The sequence below is a fragment of the Helianthus annuus genome, chromosome 7 (genome assembly GCF_002127325.2).
Source record: "Helianthus annuus cultivar XRQ/B chromosome 7, HanXRQr2.0-SUNRISE, whole genome shotgun sequence".
Classification (NCBI taxonomy): domain Eukaryota; kingdom Viridiplantae; phylum Streptophyta; class Magnoliopsida; order Asterales; family Asteraceae; genus Helianthus; species Helianthus annuus.
Genome location: NC_035439.2, coordinates 99,893,250 through 99,912,112, shown reverse-complemented (window position 1 = coordinate 99,912,112; position 18,863 = coordinate 99,893,250). Strand labels below are relative to the sequence as shown.

The window sequence follows — 18,863 nt, the reverse complement described above, 5'->3', positions numbered from 1 at the left end:
TTCGCCAATTCTTGGGATTGGCAGGATACTATCGCAGATTCATCAAAGGATTCTCAAAGATTGCTCAACCCCTCACGACTCTTACTCAGAAAGGCATTGTTTACAAGTGGAATGAAGCTCAGGAGTCGGCCTTTCGAAGGCTAAAGGATAACCTCTGTAGCGCTCCTATTCTCTCGTTGCCTGAAGGCACTGACGACTTTGTGGTCTACTGCGATGCGTCCATTCATGGGCTCGGTTGCGTATTGATGCAACGCGAGAAAGTTATTGCCTACGCTTCTCGACAACTCAAGACGCATGAAAGGAACTACACTACGCATGATTTGGAATTGGGAGCAGTGATCTTTGCTCTTAAGATATGGAGACATTACCTGTACGGTACCAAGTGCACTATTTACACCGATCACAGGAGTCTCGAGCATATCTTTAGGCAAAAGGAATTAAACATGCGACAACGTCGATGGGTCGAACTCTTGAATGACTACGAATGCGCCATCAAGTACCATCCGGGCAAGGCCAATGTCGTGGCAGACGCCCTCAGCCGAAAGGACACTATACCAAAGCGCGTGCGAGCATTGCAACTTACCATCCAGTCTAACCTCCCTATTCAGATTCGTAAGGCTCAGGTGGAAGCGTTGAAACCGGAAAACATCAGGGCTGAGTCTCTGCGAGGATCGAGACAGCGATTAGAACAGAAAGAAGATGGCACTTACTACGTAACAGGGCGCATTTGGGTCCCACTCTATGGAGACTTACGTGAACTCGTGATGGACGAAGCCCACAAGTCTCGCTACTCAGTACATCCTGGTTCGGACAAGATGTACCACGACTTGAGGACTACATATTGGTGGCCTGGCATGAAGGCCCACATAGCAACATACGTCAGCAAATGTTTAACTTACGCAAGAGTCAAGACAGAGTACCAGAAGCCAGCAGGCCTACTCCAACAACCAGAAATCCCGAAATGGAAATGGGAGCAAATTTCCATGGATTTTGTTACAGGGCTACCTAGGTCTCAACGCGGAAATGATACTATTCGGGTAATAGTAGATCGATTGACCAAGTCCGCGCACTTTCTGGCTATTAAGGAAACAGACAAGTTTTCTACCTTGGCGGAGATTTACTTAAAGGAAGTAGTTTCGAGGCACGGGGTGCCAACCTCAATTATTTCCGACCGAGACGCTCGTTTTACTTCGGAATTGTGGCAAGCTATGCACAAATCCTTTGGCTCACGTCTGGACAAGAGCACCGCTTATCACCCGCAAACGGATGGGCAGTCTGAACGCACCATCCAAACCCTAGAAGACATGCTTAGAGCGTGTGTGATCGATTTTGGCAAGAATTGGGAGAAGCATCTACCGCTAGTGGAATTCTCCTACAATAACAGCTACCACACTAGTATTCAGGCAGCACCTTTTGAGGCATTGTACGGTCGTAAATGCCGATCACCTCTCTGCTGGGCGGAAATCGGTGATAGTCAAATCACGGGCCCAGAGATGGTGGTAGATACAACGGAAAAGATTGCCCAGATCAGACAACGCATGGCGGCAGCTCGTGACCGTCAGAAGAGTTACGCTGATAAGCGTAGGAAACCACTAGAATTCCAGGTCGGTGACCGGGTTCTACTTAAAGTCTCACCCTGGAAGGGTGTGGTTCGCTTTGGAAAAAGGGGCAAGCTTAATCCGCGATATATCGGACCATTCGAAATTACCGAGAAAATTGGTAAGGTGGCTTATAGATTGAACTTGCCTGAAGAACTGAGTACGGTACACAACGTATTTCACGTATCTAATCTGAAGAAGTGTCTATCAGATGAAACGCTCGTAATTCCTTTCAAGGAACTAACTATTGATGAACAGCTACACTTTACTGAGGAACCGATTGAGATCACGGATTGAGAGATCAAAATCCTCAAACGTAGCCAGATGCCTCTTGTACGAGTCCGTTGGAACTCGCGACGTGGCCCAGAGTTTACCTGGGAGCGGGAAGACCAGATGAGGCACAAGTATCCCCAGTTGTTCCCAAACGAAAACCCCAGCACTGAAGCTACAACCGAATTTTGGGACGAAATTCCAAACTAACGGGGGAATGACGTGACACCCCGTTGAAACATTCTCACTTATACTAGCTTGACAGTGACAGCCTTAACTTTCGGGACGAAAGTTCTTAAAACTTGGGGATAATGTGACACTTCGGATTTTCCCGGGAAACCTTCTTAATGTAACTTTGCGTGTACATATATTATTAAATGGAAACTATGGATTTTCTGTGATTATGTGTGTATGTATGTACGTTATATATATATATGTGTGTATATTACTAGTGAGCCGAAACCGCAAGACCCGACTCGAGACCACCTAGTCTCGAGTAACCCACACCGGTTGGGCCGCAACCCCCCCCCCCCTTGGTCCACCCGAAAGCCCATTAGTGCACACCTTGAGATATAAAACCCATCATCCACCCTTACCACACTCTCCTTTGCACTCTCCTTCATTTCACTCACCCTCATTCACTCTTTCTCCCTCACTAAAACCCTAAAACCCTAGCAAACCAAGATCACCTCCTCACCCTCTCATCTCTCTCGGATCCAACCGTAGCATCAAGACTCCCGGATTTCTACTCGGAACCATCACTCGGAAGTGGAACCTTTGATCCTTCGCACCCACAACATCAACCGGTTAGTGTTTTTAGGTGTTTGCTATGATTCTTGAGTATGATGATAAGTGTTGCCATGTTTTTAACTTAGAAATATCACTAATAATGATGATAAACGTGTTTAAACCATGTGTTGTTGCTATTAAAGATGCTTGGCCGAATGATTATGCATGATTGTTTGAATCTTAGTGAATGTGATTGTTTGAAGAATGAACATGTGCTTCATATTAGTGAATGAAAGGAAATGTTGCCTTGATATCTTGTCTATGTGTTATGATTCTTGTCCGAAAAATTGCATGATTATGAAGGATGAACTATTTGATTTTAGGATGAACTATTTGAATGTTGACATGAATATTTGAAGATGCCTTGTTTGATCCATTTTTGTTATAAATCAGACAACAAAACATGTTTCTGGAAATGCTATTGGTTAGTACAAAATTCCATGAAAACAGAATTTCATTGGCTAGTACATAGGACAGGTTCTAGAAGGATTCAGGTGCACGTAACAGTGGTTGCGAGTCGGAACCCTTGGTTGCGACTCGAGACCAAAACGTGATTCGTCGAGATCTCCCGGTTGCGACTCGCAAGCAGCACATGTTGAACCGAAACCGAGGTTGCGAGTCGGAATCCCTGGTTGCGACTCGAGACCAAAGCATGATGAACCGAGACCGAGGTTGCGAGTCGGAACCCTTGGTTGCGACTCGAAACCGTGCATTCTCGAGTCGAAACCGCCCTTGTCTCGACTGGGCTGCCTAAGTGTTATTGGGCCAAAAGCTTGTTGGACCATCTGTTGACTGGATTGCATGTATATCTGATACTGTTTGTGAAAATGTTAGAGCAGGCCCAATAACCCAACTGTTTGAATGTATGCATGCTAAGTGTGTCTATACGTGTTTGCTATACGTGATTACTTGTACCCCAACTTGACCTATATTTGGTAACCATGCTAGGACGTGGTGACCAACGCGATTGACCGTGTATTTAATCTACCGAGCAACCCAAGGTGAGTTCACAACCTAAAGCATGCGTTCCCGGTGGTTTGGGAAACGGAACTACAAACAACACTATCCCCTATGAGGGATACAACTTACTTTTCTTCCCTTGTTATTGGGAACCTTTAGTTAATTACTGTTTATACGGATTGCAACTAACGACACTAAACGAAACTCTATCACTCAAGTCCCTACTACTTAATACCGATTAGTCGCCGGGGCCAGGCGAACGGGTTATTAGTTGATAGCGCTATTTAGGTTTTACCAACCTCACACCGTGCCATGGTATGGGATCGGTCGTGAACTAATGTACTCAGGCATCCGTCAATGATGATAGAACATTGACATCGGGGCATCCTGCGGAAACGCAAACGGTTACCTAGTGTTCGGTATTGGAAAAACAGTTTAGTCGCTAACTTTTGGGGTAGCTCCCCATGGCATGTATAAACGAGTAAATTAACTGGTGAAACAAGTTTTTGGTAATTAAAACTGGACAACTAGTGAACTCACTCAGCATTATTGTTGACACCTTACTGCATGCTTTGCAGGTAACCAGTGACTGAGGAGCTGCTGCTTGGGAATGTGTAGTGTTCGTCAAAACCCGTGTGTTGGGTTTTAATTATCTTGAACTTTGAACTATCTTTTTGGTTTATGCTTCCGCTGTTTATGTTTAAACTAATTATCAAACTTAAACTACGATGTTGCTAACTACTTTGGATAGCAATTATTTTACTATTAACCAATGCTTAGTATAATTGGTGGCTGGATCCTGGTCAGACACGCTCTCAAGCGGACGTTACTCCGCAGGTGGAATTTGGGGGTGTGACATTCAAGATAATCAGTCGGATCAGAATGATAATCAAGAATCTGAGAACATGCCGATCTTTGATCATGGAGATTCAGATTCTGAGGGGGACCAGATTCAGGATTCAAGTCAAATAAACCAAATTGGTGAACAAAGTGCAAATCAAAATGTGACTAATCTGGAAGGTGATGTGGATGTTCCAAGCGAAGTGATGCCGCGAACTCTTTCATATCATCCAGAGGAGTTGATTATAGGAGAATTGCATTCAGGCGTTCGCACGAGACGTCAAACAGACCAGGGCTTAACATGTTTTTATTCTACAGTAGCACCTTCACAAACTGAATTTTCATTAAGCTGTTTTATCTCGCAGATCGAACCGAGAACGTATAAAGATGCGCTTACTGAAGACTCTTGGGTCATTGCAATGCAAGAAGAGTTAAGTCAGTTTGAAAAGTTGGGAATGTGGAAGTTAGTAGATTTACCGGATGGTCAAAGGAAAATCAATACGAAATGGGCATTCAAGTGTAAGAGAGACGACAGAGGAGTTGTTGTAAGGAACAAAGCTCGACTCGTTGTTCAGGGCTTTAGTCAACAGGAAGGGATTGATTTTACAGAAGTCTATGCTCCTGTGGCACGACTAGAGGCAATCAGAATTTTCCTAGCATTTATGTCTTGGAAGAACTTCAAAGTTTATCAGTTGGATGTAAAATCGGCGTTTTTTTATGGGAAGGTCAAAGAGGAGGTTTATGTCGGTCAGCCACTGGGCTTTACTGACCCAATCCACAAAAACAAGGTCTACTTATTGGACAAAGCGCTGTATGGTTTACACCAGGCCCCGAGAGCTTGGTACGAGACTTTGTCAAAACACCTACTAGCCAACAGTACATCATGCTAAAACTAAACACATAGAAATTCGTCATCACTTTATTCGCGATTGTTTCGAGAAAAAGTTGATACGATTGAGAAAATCCACACTGACGAACAGAAAGCTGATTTACATACCAAAGCTTTTGATAAAAATCGGTTTAAATATTTGTTAAAACTGAATGGTTTGAAGCTTCTTTCGGTGTCGGATGGCATAATTGGCGTTGATGAGAGTACAGTTACGGATGAAGATGAGAAACAATCTGCAATGGTTTGTCGATTTTTTACCTGTTTTGGTATTTAGTGGGAGTAGATAGATGTATATAGTTTATTTTCAGAAAATACAAAAACAGTAAAAAAATTCAAAAATACAAAAACATGATAAAATTTTAAAATCCAAAAACAATATAAAATCTGAAAAAGAGCTTGTGTAAAGGGGAAAATGATGGTACATCAGCTAGACGATTACAGTATGCTAAAGATTTGTATAGACTAAATGAGTTAAACAGTCTCACTAATGATGTGTTGATAGGTTTTCGCACATTTAGTAGATTTATTCGGGATATAAACCTAAAATTTCAAACTTGTGAAATTTGTGGGGAACACTACTTGGATATATAGGTAACCCCTGAAATCTCGTTTGAAAGGTCTCGTATTCTGATATACTAGGTTTTTATACTCAATGATGTCTGGGGTATTATTCCAGGACTTCTGCTGAATGGAAGTTCTGACCTAGTCCTTGGATAATACTTTCTGCAAATGTTTGAAACATAGCATAAACCCTCAGCATGCTGATGAAACAATAAAATTGATTGTCGCTGCTGTTGTAACTAAAAGATCCTCTAAAGGGGACATACTGAAAAGTCGAAGCTGATATCTCTCTGCGCATACGGAAGTATAGACCTGAGATCCCTCGGCCCTCGCATACCTAATTTATGTACAGATATCATTCTAGTATACTCACCTGTAAGACTGAATATTGGGATTCTGGATACGGGAGTATATTCAAGAGGTGGGACACATGAATAAGCTAAGTTCATAAGACATCTAAAGCGTATCCTGAATAGATTGAAATATGTGTGAGAATTTAAGATGGATTAGTATATCGACAATTGAGGTGAATTGTTTAAGTCTGAGTATGAAATGAAGCTTAACGGTACTAGTAATTTGTCTGAAAAGCTGATATGATTCCCTGACACGCTCGCCAAAATAAGTTTGTAAATAGTTTACTTTGTTTACTTTTTGCAGTTTAAGTTTTCTGTATTTCATTTCTTAGTTTAGAACACATTATAAAATCCAAAAAGATTTTTCATTTCTGCTTTATTTTTGACAAACCATAGTAGAGAGTTGATTGTTGGATTCTCGAATATTGAAGCAGATGCAGGAAAAGTTCTGAACTGAAGAATGAGGAGAGCTTACTTTTTCAAAGTTAAAACGAGTTCATTAAGTTGATACTTGTTATTTTCAGGAAACTGTGAAAATTGTGGTTTTAAAATCAGTTTGATTCATTAAAAGATCAACCAAGGTCATTAAATTGGACTTGGTAGATTAATTGAGTAATCAGGGTCATTAACTTGGACCTGAATACTTGAGTGGATTTCTAGTATTGATAAATTGTGTGTTTTTGTGTGAAAAGATAAGTTTGTAATGATTGATATTTGAGACACAGGTTTTGGACTTCATTATTCCCATGAAAGCTAAATGTTAAAGCTTGAACCAGATCAAGACCTCAGATTCTAGCATATTGAGAGGGGGAGTCTGTGAAAGGGGGAGTCTGGACTAACAGTCAAAGGGAAGTCTGAAGATGGAGCTAGGTTGTGATCCTAAACCTGTGAAGAAAGAGTGCTTATGATGAGAAGACAGAGAGTTGAAGAAAAGACCAAGACTGAAGACTCGGAGCTGAAAACTTCGTCAACATCCAAGGGGGAGTCTGTTGATAGATGGAATGTCTGTTGACTATGTGTGTATCAAGTCTTAGGTCAAGATAGTCAAAATTAGGGTTTATATAGGAGGTTTCGCTTTTATGTACATAGGTTAGAAGTAGTTTCGCTTATATATACATATGGTTTCGCTCATGTGGTCATCAGGTAGGTTCCGCTTATTTGTCACATGAGGTTTCGCTTATATGGCAATCTATATGAGCGAAACCTGTCACCCTATAAATACCTGATGAGTTCATTCAGTGTGTACATTGGAGCGGAACCTTGTCATGCTTTGTGTAACCAAACTCTATCAAAATTGAATCAGAAAGCAATAAAAGAGAAGGAATTGAAAAGGAAAAGCTGTGTAACTTCATGTGCATTGATTCCGCCTTTGTATGTGAAGATGAACGTTCTCAACTGACTGTTTAGGGTCACAAACTCGGTCCAACAAGTATGCTAAAAAATTGTAAATATTAAATGAGTTAAACAGTCTCACTAATGATGTGTCGATAGGTTTTCTCACATTTAGTAGATTTATTCGGGATATAAACCTAAAATTTCAAACTTGCGTAATTCGTGGGGAACACTACTTGGATATATAGGTAACCCCTGAAATCTCGTTTGAAAGGTCCCATACTCTGAGATACTAGGTCTTTATACTCAGTGATATCTGGGGTATTATTCCGGGACTTCTGCTGAATGGAAGTTCTGACCTAGTCCCCGAATAATACTTTCTCGCATTGCTTGAAATATAGCAACCACCCTCAGCATAAAAAAAATGAAACATTGCAAAATGCTAATCGTGTGTTGTTGTAACCAAAAGATCCTCTAAAGGGGACACACCGAAAAGTCGAAGCCGTCATCTCTTAGCGTATACGGAAGTATCGACCTGAGCTCTCACGGCCCTCGCATTTAACCCCTGACAGATATCATTTGTGGTATACTCACCTGTAAGACTGAATATCTGGGATTCTGGATACGGGAGTATATTCAAGAGGTGGGACACATGAATGAGCTAAGTTCATAAGACATCTAAATCGTATCCTAAGTAAATTGAAATCTGTGTGAGAATTTTAGATGGATCAGTATATCGACAATCGAGGTGAATTGTTTAAGTCCGAGTATGAAATGAAGCTTAACGGTACTAGTAATTTGTCTGAAAAGCTGATATGATTCCCTGACACGCTCATCAAAAATAAGTTTGTAAATAGTTTAATTTCTTTAAATTTCTGCAATTTAAGGTTCAGTATTTCAATTTTTTTTGTTTAGAACACGTTACTAAAATCCAAAAAGATTTTATTTCTGCTTTATTTTTGACAAACCAAAGTGGAGAGTTAATCGTTGGATTCTCGAAGATTGAAGCAGATGCAGGAAAAGTTCCGAGCTAAAGAATGAGAAGAGCTTACTTTGTCGGAGTTTGGGATGTTATAAAGTTAAAACAAGTTCATTAGTTTGATGCTTGTTATTTTCAGAAAAATGTTTGAAAATGTTTTACAAAATCAGTCTGTATCGCCAAAAGATCAACCAAAGGTCATTAAATTGGACTTGGTAGATTAATTGAGTAATCAGGGTCATTAACTTAGACCTGAATACTTAAGTGGGTTTCAAGAACTGATTGATTGTGTGATTTTGTGAAGAGATAAGTTATAATGTTTGATATTTGAGACACAGGTTTTGGACTTCATTATTCCCACGAGAGCTAATTGTCAAAGCTTGAACCAGATCAAGACCTTAGATTCTAGCATATTGAGAGGGGGAGTCTGTGAAAGGGGGAGTCTGGAGCAACAGTCAAAGGGAAGTCTGAAGATGGAGCTAGGAAGTGAACCTGAACCTATGAAAATAGAAAGTTTACAATGTGAAGACAGAATTGGAGAAAAGACCAAGACTGAAGACTCGGAGCTGAAGACTTCGTCAACATCCAAGGGGGAGTCTGTTGGTGCACGAAATGTCTGTTGACTACGTTTGGATTGAGTCTTAGGTCAAGATAAGTAAGATTGGAGCTTGAAAGTCAAAATTAGGGTTTAATGTTGAGGTTTCGCTTATGTGTACATATGTTAGAGTAGGTTTCGCTTATTAGGACATAGGGTTTCACTCTTGAGATTATCAGGGGGTTTAGCTTATACGTTCACATGGGGTTTCGCTTATATGGACGGCCATATGAGCGAAATCAGCTGCAGTATATATACTCCTATGTGTGATCTCATTTGTAACTTGGAGCGAAACCTGGTCATATGCTTTGTAACGAAACTCTGTCAAAATCGATTCAGAAAGCATCAATATAGAGGGAAATTGAAAGGAACTGCTGTGTTACTTCATTTACACTGATTCCGCCTTTGTATTTGAAGAAGAACTGCCTTATACTGACTATTTAGGGTCGCAAACCGGTCCAACACAACTGTTGGTGACTTTGATGATCCAACAACTGTTTGAAATGGAGGTGGATGGATAGGAGGAATGGGTATGGCACAATGTTGATTTTTATCCACTGTTGGTAAATTTTTATCAACAGTAGTTGTGGATGATGTGGTGGCAGAGGTCGATGGACTACTTTGATCAACAACTGTTGATGCAGCAGTAGTTGAGCTTTGACAACTGTTTTGAACATCTGCTGCTCTGGTGGTGGATGTGAATTTGTGCTGTGGAATTACAACTTCATATCCATAATCTTGTGATGGAGATTGTGGTGTACCTGCAGGGTTAGTTATAACAGACACATCTTCAAAAGTAAATTTATCAAGATCAAACAATTCAGCAGGGTTTGCTGGGATTTTCAGGGATGAAAGTTCATTGAACTTTACATTCAAGGTCTCTTCCACACACCTTGTCCTTGTGTTAAACACTTTGTAGGCTTTGGCAGTGGTTGAGTATCCCAAGTGATAACTGCAATCTACTTTGGCTGCAAATTTTAAAATTGAGTCTTTTATGTTTAATATAAAACATGGGCAGCCAAAGATTTTTAAGTATGAGATCAGTGGTTTGATTTTGAACAGAGTTTCATAGGCAGTCTTTTGATGCCTGGGTTTGATCAAAACTCTGTTCTGCATATAGCAAGCAGTGTTTACAGCCTCTGCCCAAAAAGTTAATGGTAAACCTGAATCTGTAAGCATTGTTCTGGCAGCTTCAATCAAAGTTCTGTTTTTCCTTTTAACCACCCCATTTTGCTCTGGTATTCTTGGGATGCTGTACTGCCTCACAATCCCTTTGGACACACAGAACTCATCCAACTCCTTGTTTCTAAACTCTGTTCCATTGTCACTTCTAAAGATTTTTACTGGCAGATCAAATTGCTTTTCAACCTGTTTGACAAAGTCTTGCAAAATATCTGCAGTCTCATCTTTAGAATGTAAAAAGTAAGTCCATGTAAACCTAGAAAAATCATCTGCAATAACCAAACAATATCTTTTCTTTTTCAAGCTCATGATTTTTACTGGGCCAAACAAATCCATGTGCAGCATTTGCAAACACTTATTTGTTTTGGACTCTTCAATGGACTTGTATGAGCTTTTATGTTATTTACCTTTTAAACAGGAACCACAATGCTCAGAACAAGTGAACAATTTTTGTGGAAGACCTCTTACAAGGCCTTGTTTTGATAAGGTAGTGATTGTCTTGAGATTTGTATGCATAAGTCTTATGTGCCATAGTTCTGTCTCTTTGTTAGAGGCAGCTGAGAACAGACAGGCATCAGTCATTTGGCTCTCTTTTGACAAGTCAACTACATATACATTGCCACTCCTTTGAGCAACAAGTTGTGTTTTTTCCTTTGGCTATTATTTCTGCAATATTTTTTACCATTTCTGGTCCAACAATCTTGCAACTCTCCTTAGTAAAGAATGACCCATAGCCTTTGTCACTCATTTGTGAAACACTAAGGAGGTTGAACTTTAGATTGTCAATGAGATTGACATTTTCAAACTTGATTTTTCATGACTCAACTATTCCAGACCCCAACACCTTTCCCTTAGAATTGTTACCAAAGGATATATCACCCCCTCCAAGACTTTTGAATTCTTTGAGTAGGGCTCTACATCCAGTCATGTGCCTGGAGCATCCACTATTTACATACCAAAGACTATCTAAGCATGCAGAAACTCCCTGCATATTAAGTAAACAATTAGTGTAGGAGGGTCTCCAAAGCCAATAAGGCTTTGGATGGGGTCACAACAGTATCAGTATCAAGTCCAGGAACATGGACAGTGGTTAGCTCAGGGGTTTGAACAACTTTTGAAGCATTTTTCTCGAACCACTGTTGTGGACCATTTCCTGTCAGATGTTGAAATCTAAAAGGATCCCTGTTCACTTTCGGTTTAGAAGGCGTTTTGTAAGCCTCGTAAACATGTGGGACCCTTTGGTATGGAGGTTGACATTTTCCTCTTTGGAATTGGTTTGCAGGAGGTGCATCTGTCACTTGAACATCTTTGGGAGCAGAGTTTCTGTTCAACTGTTTTGTAATAGTTGTTTGGACATGCACAAATGATTGTTGTTTCTTGATGGATGATTTTGATTAACTCACATATGTTTTTTATGTGTACTCTTTTCTTTTAACCTCAAAAGTTTTGAGGTACACACACTCATTAGTAAGATGATTGGTTTTTCCACAGATGGTGCAACTTTGTGTAGGCTCAATTATGCTTGTTTTGCTAATGTCATAAGCTTTTAAGTGAAAACAATCCTCTGTGGAATGATTTTTCTTTTCACAAAAGTCACAAAACAAATTTTTAACTTTTTCTCTTTTCTTCCTCTTTTCAACTTCCTTTGCAACAGAGTTTTGAACCACTGTTGGGATGTCTTTAAGAGGAATGACCTTGGCCTTAGGTGCTTTCACACCTTCAACTGTGGAACAATCCATGGGTTTGAAATTCTCATGGATATCACACTCATCTGACCAGGTGGGTTTGAATTGATATTTTTCAATCTCCTCAAAGGTTGATGACCCCTCTTGTCTTTCCAAAATGATTTTGTTACCATTTTGATCAGCTATTTTAATTTCTTGACCATCCTTGTTTGTTGGGATTATCTCAACAGAACCAGACTCATTTACAGCAGTGTTTTCAACTTGGTCATTTTTCCTGAAACCTATGCCAAATTTTACATTGCTTTTGATCTGTTTTTCTAACATCAGCTCATAACCTTTGCATGAATCCACCCATTTTTCATAAGTGATTTGGGTGGATTCCAACTCCTTTTTCCTGGCTTGATATTTTTCTATCAAGGCTTGGAGTTGATCCTTGGTTATGATGTGTTCATGTTTAAGACTGCAGATCTCATTTTCTTTTTCAAACAATTTTTTTTTCAGTTCTTTAACAGACTTTTCAAATTGTACTTCATCTTTAAAAAATTATCCCTACGGTTTTCAGTCACCTCTTTAACATTAGCAAATGCTATGATGCATTTGTCTGAACATAGGTTTTTTAAGACCTGAGGTGATACCTTAGTTGCAGCCATCATGGCACAATCACAAATATTCTCACTGTTAGTGCAGTAATGTCTATCGCCTCCGTCAATCCAGTCCGTAGCAGAATCAGAAGAAATTATAGCTTTATAGTGTAATATTTAGGAAAAAGGGCAAGGTGGCATTATTGTAAATAGGGGGAAATCCCTTATATCCTTTGCCTATAAATAGGAGGCTTATGTCTTAGATTTAGAACTTTTGCCAATTTGAGAGATTTGGAGCTTGGTGCTTAGAGAGAGAAATTAGAGAGAGAAACTAGTGCTCAAGGTGATTCGTGGTGCTTGTACTTGTCGTATATTCAATAGAATCACATTTATATTACCTTCTTGTGTTCGGTCCACGTACGTGTACGGATTCCGCACATCACACGTATCGGTTCGCAATCGTTCGGGAGTTAAAAACCGATCCTACAAGTGGTATCAGAGCAGGAGCTCGATTGCACGGATCAAGCACACAAAATCACATGAGATTTCATCAGTTTCAGAGTCAAAAACACATCAGATTTGTCAAATTTCTCACTCTACTCATTTTCTTCACGTTCTTGACTGAAAATTGCAAAATTAACAAGGTTTTTACGGATAAAATTGGCTGAAATTTTAATATGTTGTGCAAAAATAATTGATCTAAAAGCCTACAAATTTTCAGATCTTAGTTCCAAGCGGTTTAAGAGAAATCGAGATTTTTGTGATTCGAAAATGTTTAAAATATTAGCTGTTGATGTTGCTGATCATAAAGGTGTTCACCGCACGGATGGCTATCCGATCGGATAACCATCCGATCCAAATCAAAAAAGTTGTGGCACAATCGTCGAATGGTGATTCTATCGAATCACTATCCGATCCAAAGCTTAACTCGATCCATTCTTTGTTTTAAAGTCATCAGATCATCATTCAAGGCTCATTTAATTTTCTGATATAAAGTTCTTTGGTCCAATCTTCGAACCGCCAATCGATCGAATCACGATCCGATCCACGTGCATTTCAAACAGTTTTAGTCATCATAGTGTCAAGTGTCGAGTGACACTTCGATCGAATCACAATTCGATCCAATTAGAATAAGAGATTCAAAGTGTTCAACTATCGAGTGGCAACTCGAACGATTCTCCATCTGATCCTAATCATTTTGTTTGTTTCACATGTCCAAGTGTCAGATAGCACATCGTCAGATCACCATCCGATCCACGGCGTTTTGATCCAATCGTCGAACGGCCATCCGATTCAAAGCATATTAATTCAATCGTCGAACGGCTATCCGATCCACAACATAATAGTCCAATCGTCGAACGGCAATCCGTTCGATTCGCCATCCGATCCATAGCACTTTGATTTGTTCGATAAGTGTCAATCGTCGAACGCCAATCCGAACGAATTGCCATCCGACACCCTGATGTCATTAAACCTTTGACTTGTGTTAACCATATCCGATCGAAGTGCGATTCGACCGGATTGACATCTGATCCAAGTGATTCGATTCAAAGTCATCCGATTGACTTTCATTGACTTTGTTCGATCGGATACACATCCGATCCAATTGTCTGTTCATTTTAAACTGATCGTTTGTTTGTGATTTTGTAGGTGATTCGAGGTGATAAACATGGTGCTAATATCAAGACACAATTCGAGGATGTCGGGTGCTGGCGAAGAATTTTACAACACATTTTATAACGCATACACTTCTAAAATAAAGTCGGAGACAAGCAGCATTTCAAAAACCATTTCAGATAGTTTGAAATATGATAATGTGTATGGAAATCAACAAAAGCCACCGAAATTAATGACTATCGAGGACTATAACTGGTGGAAAAAGCGGTTTGAGGGTTGGGTAAAAGCATTCACTCATGATAGTTGGTTAAAATTGAAGTTAGGATATAAAGAACCAACTAAACAAGGTGGAATCTTATTGACAATTGAAGAATTCACTAAACAAGAAGTAAAACACATGTGTGCTGAACAAAAAATGATTACATTGTTGTATCAATCGGTTCGAGACGATATTATTTCATTACTTGATGAAACTACTTCTAAAAGTTTGTGGGAGGCTTTAGAGAGAAAATGTACGGGTGGTGAGGAAATTATCAAAAACAAACGTTCGTTGTTGAAAAAAGAATTTGATTTGTTTACATGCATGAAAGGTGAAACCGTACCTCAGATGATTGAAAGATTTTGCCATCTTAAACTCGAACTGGAGAGCTTTGGTGTTTCAAAAGATAATGAAAAGATCATTGACAGGTTGATTGAAGCTCTTCCAAATGAAAACGATTGGTCAAACTATGTCATGATACTCAAAAACAGCAATGATATGAGCAAAGTGACACTTGATTGGTTGATTGAGAAGCTTGAAGGCCATGAATAAGAAATACAAAAACAGAACAAAATGGAAAATCAACAGTATCAACAAAATGTCGATCTATACTACAGAAAAAGCATGATGGATCAAGCATCAAAGACGGCATTTAGTGCTGGAAGATCAAAGGATTCATCTCAACACAGTTTCTCAAAAGATCCGGGTTATCATTCATTTGCTTCAAAATCGTCAAATCCGAACATAGTTCAGTGCAATATTGCCATAGATCTGAAAAACTCTCAAAGTCTAAATGCAGAAGCTGGCAAGCAACAAATGGTGTTTTTAGCATCTGTCCTGGATCGTATGAAAGTCTGATCGCGGGTAAGGTTGGAACCCCGAATATGACGAAGGAAGATTATGATCAGATCGATCCAGAGGAGATGGAGCTGATAGACATAAAATGGTGCATGGCTAGCGGTATGAGGAGAGCACAAAGGTTTATGGAAATCACCGGAAGATCATGTTTGGGAACTGCTGATACAAAACTAGGATTCGATAAATCGAAAGTTACCTGTTTCAAGTGCAAACAGAAAGGGCACTTCAAGAGAGAGTGCACAAAGAAGCAAACTAATGAAGCTGTGAATCCATTCAAAGATGATTATTTTCAGAAAGCAATCTATCATCGCAACAGCGGGTTGTCAAATATGAATCAAAAGCAAATCGGTGAAGGTTCATCAAAAGAAAAGTCGAGGGCTCTAGTAGTTATTCAAGACTATGAGGGTTATGACTGGAGCAAGGTTCTTCCAGAAGAAGATTATGTCGGATCCGCATTCATATCTGAAGTGGTTGATGATAAACGATGGTAGAGAGATAATGCTAGTTTTGAAATCAGAAAGTTGTATGCTCCTTTTAAGGAAGCACAAAAGGCAAAAAGATGGGATGCTGAGCGAGAATGTTATTTCGATCCACAAGGTAATCCAGTGGTTGATCCTAAGAAGGTGGATTTCGATGCAGTGGCAGACATATTTCCAGATCGTGACACGTTTCATACGAGGAGATTACCTGAGAAAGATTATGAAGCCAATCTGTTTAAACATTTAAAAGAAGTTTTTGAGACAAGTTTACCAAAGGTGGTGGAGTTGAGAAAGAAGAAAGAAGAAGAGATTGAGAAGCTGGTTGAAGAGGTGAAGAAAACAGCAGGGGATGCTGATGAGAACGAACAAAAGAATGATGAGGATCAGAAGTTGAAAACAGAAGAATCAAAAGTGCCAGATGAAACTGAGGTAAAAATTCTAACTGAATCTTCTGAATTATTAAACAATGATCAAAATGTTGATAAAATTGAATATAAGTGCAGGAATTGTATAGAAATGTGCAAAGCCTGTACTGAGAAAGACGAAAAGATAAAAACAAAAGATATTGAATTAAATAAAATTGAAACTGTTTTTAAAACAAAGTGCAAAGAAATGCTTGAAAGTGAAGAAGTTTTGAAACGAAAGATTGAAAAGCTGACACTAAAATGTCAAGATTTTGAAAAAGAAAATGAGATTTTAAAACAAAAGTGTTCGGCAGAATGTAATGATTGTGTTCAAAAAGATAATAATTTTCAAGATTTACAAAAGGAATACGATAAAATGAAATGGTCAAGTCATAGAGTACAAGAAGCTTATGATACTTTGAAGAAACAAGTCAAATGTATGGGTGAAATATTGTCTGAAAACTTAACAACAACAAAACTTTATGAGAAAAAGTTTAAAGAAAAGCAACAGGAGTTAAACAAATGTATTGATGAAGTTGCTAAACTCAAACAAGTTTTGGTTGAAAAAAAAAGATTGTTACAAAACTTCAAAGTTATCATAGTTCTTCGTACATTGTCGAACGTATTTTCAACATCACACCAGATGACAAAGATTCTGAAAAGAATAAAAAAGGTATTGGTTCAGAATATCATCAGGTGCCACCACCATTGAGAGGTAATTGCACATTTTATAATGAGGAAAAGTGGCAAGAGGTCTGAACATGGTTGACCAATTACCTGAAAATATCGATGTGACTTACACCAAATTTGATGATGCTGATGATTCAGAGGTGGAAAGTAAGGTTGTTGAAAGCGTTTTAAGAGATGAATCTACCCAAGGTAAGTCTGAATCATAAGATGAAAATGAGGGAAGTTTTCATGATAGTTATCTTAATCATTCAAAATCTGAGAAAGTTGTGAATGATGATCCAAAAGGATTGGCTTATACCATGATTGGATTGGACAAGTTATTCTCAGATAACGAGTTCCCGATTCAGAATGTGATTGCGGATAAAATAGACAAAGTGTTTAAACTGGTAGAGATCGAAAAGTCAGAAATTTCAAAATTTGCTGGAAAGAGCAAGAAAGTTTTTTATAACAAACCTGGTTACAAAAAGAAGAACATGAAGGCAGGGTTGGGTTATAAAAAGAAACAAAATCAAGATAAAAAGTTTGAAAAGCAAAATCTTCAAAAGAAAATGAATTTCGTTCAGGGGAAAAGTTCGGAAGCAGAGAAAGAACTTCAATTTAGACGACCGTCTAATGAAGAGTTCTATGCTCAGAAAAAGCAACAACAACAGGGTAAAGATGTTTCGAGAAAAACTTGTTTTAAATGTGATCAAACTGGACATCTTGCACACAAGTGTCCAAACTCAAAGCCTATTGATGTTGAGAAACAGAAATCTGAGGATGTGAAACAAAGGTCTACCAGATTTGATTCAAAACAAACTTGGAGGTACAACACAAACAAGTTTGGTTCGAATCAAACTTGGAAATCAAACCACACTAGGTTTGATTCAAGATAAACCTGGAATTCTCACACACCCAGATTCAAAACAACACAAAGTTGGCAAACATCGGTTGATATGACAAAACCAAACCAGTTTTGGAAATCAAAAGTTGTTGTTCAAAATCAAAATAATCAAAACGAGTCACGATTTTACAAAAGAAATGCTTCAAAAGGACACAACTGGGTGGTTAAGAAACAAGTGACTTCTGTGAATGACGAAAAAGTTGAAGTCAAAGATGAAAAAGTTTTTGTACAAAATGATAAAGATTTTCCATCATTAAATGAATTTTGTGTTGAAATGCCCAAGGTCAGACAGACATGGGCTAAATTGTTCAAGTAATTGAGTTGTGTATGTGTGCAGGTGCTCCCGAAGAAAACTGAATGTCAACTAAAGGAGTATCGGAGCAGCCTGGCACTAGAGGAGAAGGTTGTTGGTCTCTGCCACTGAGAAACAGGGAGTTAGTTTGTTTCTATACATAAATAAACAATATTAAAAAAACCCAAAAAATTTAAAATTTAAAAATGAAAAATATGTTTTTCAAAATTGATTTTAACAAGCTGATCGAAGGGCAATCCGATCGGATGACCATCCGATCAGAGGGCCATCAGATCTGAATGTTTGAGTGTTGGTTTTTCATGTCTTATCGAATGACAATCCGATCGGATGACCATCCGATCGGAGAGCCATCCGATCCAAAACACACTATCACATGTTTGACTTGGAACGGAAGACAATCCGATCGAATGACCATCCGATCGGAGAGCCGTCCGATCCAAATGCATTCTCATGGGGGTTTTCATTATTGATCTTAATTGTTTGATCGAATGACAATCCGATCGAATGACCATCCGATCGGATAGCCATCCGATCCAAATACACATGTCTTGATTGATGTGATCTCTATTGGATAAACACATCAGATTGGATGACCATCCGATCCATTGCACACACATGTATACACATGCTTGAATGTTCACTGCTTGTCTGCTCATGTTTGATTTGTTTGTTTTTAATTTTTTTCAAAAATCATAAATTACAAAAAAATATGTTGATTGAATATGCCGAAACCCTCACGGTGGAAC

The 18,863-nt window shown here is 38.9% G+C and overlaps 1 protein-coding gene across 1 annotated transcript; it reads left to right on the top strand.

The window, feature by feature from the left end:
• The first annotated feature begins 15,374 nt into the window (after window positions 1–15,374).
• LOC110866713 (putative protein tag-278) lies at window positions 15,375–18,228 on the top strand. Its single transcript, XM_022115855.1, has 5 exons — window positions 15,375–15,539; window positions 15,642–15,770; window positions 15,840–16,853; window positions 17,485–17,682; window positions 18,142–18,228. Exons 1-5 carry the CDS (start codon window positions 15,375–15,377, stop codon window positions 18,226–18,228), a joined length of 1,593 nt encoding a protein of 530 aa, XP_021971547.1.
• Window positions 18,229–18,863: the final 635 nt, after the last annotated feature.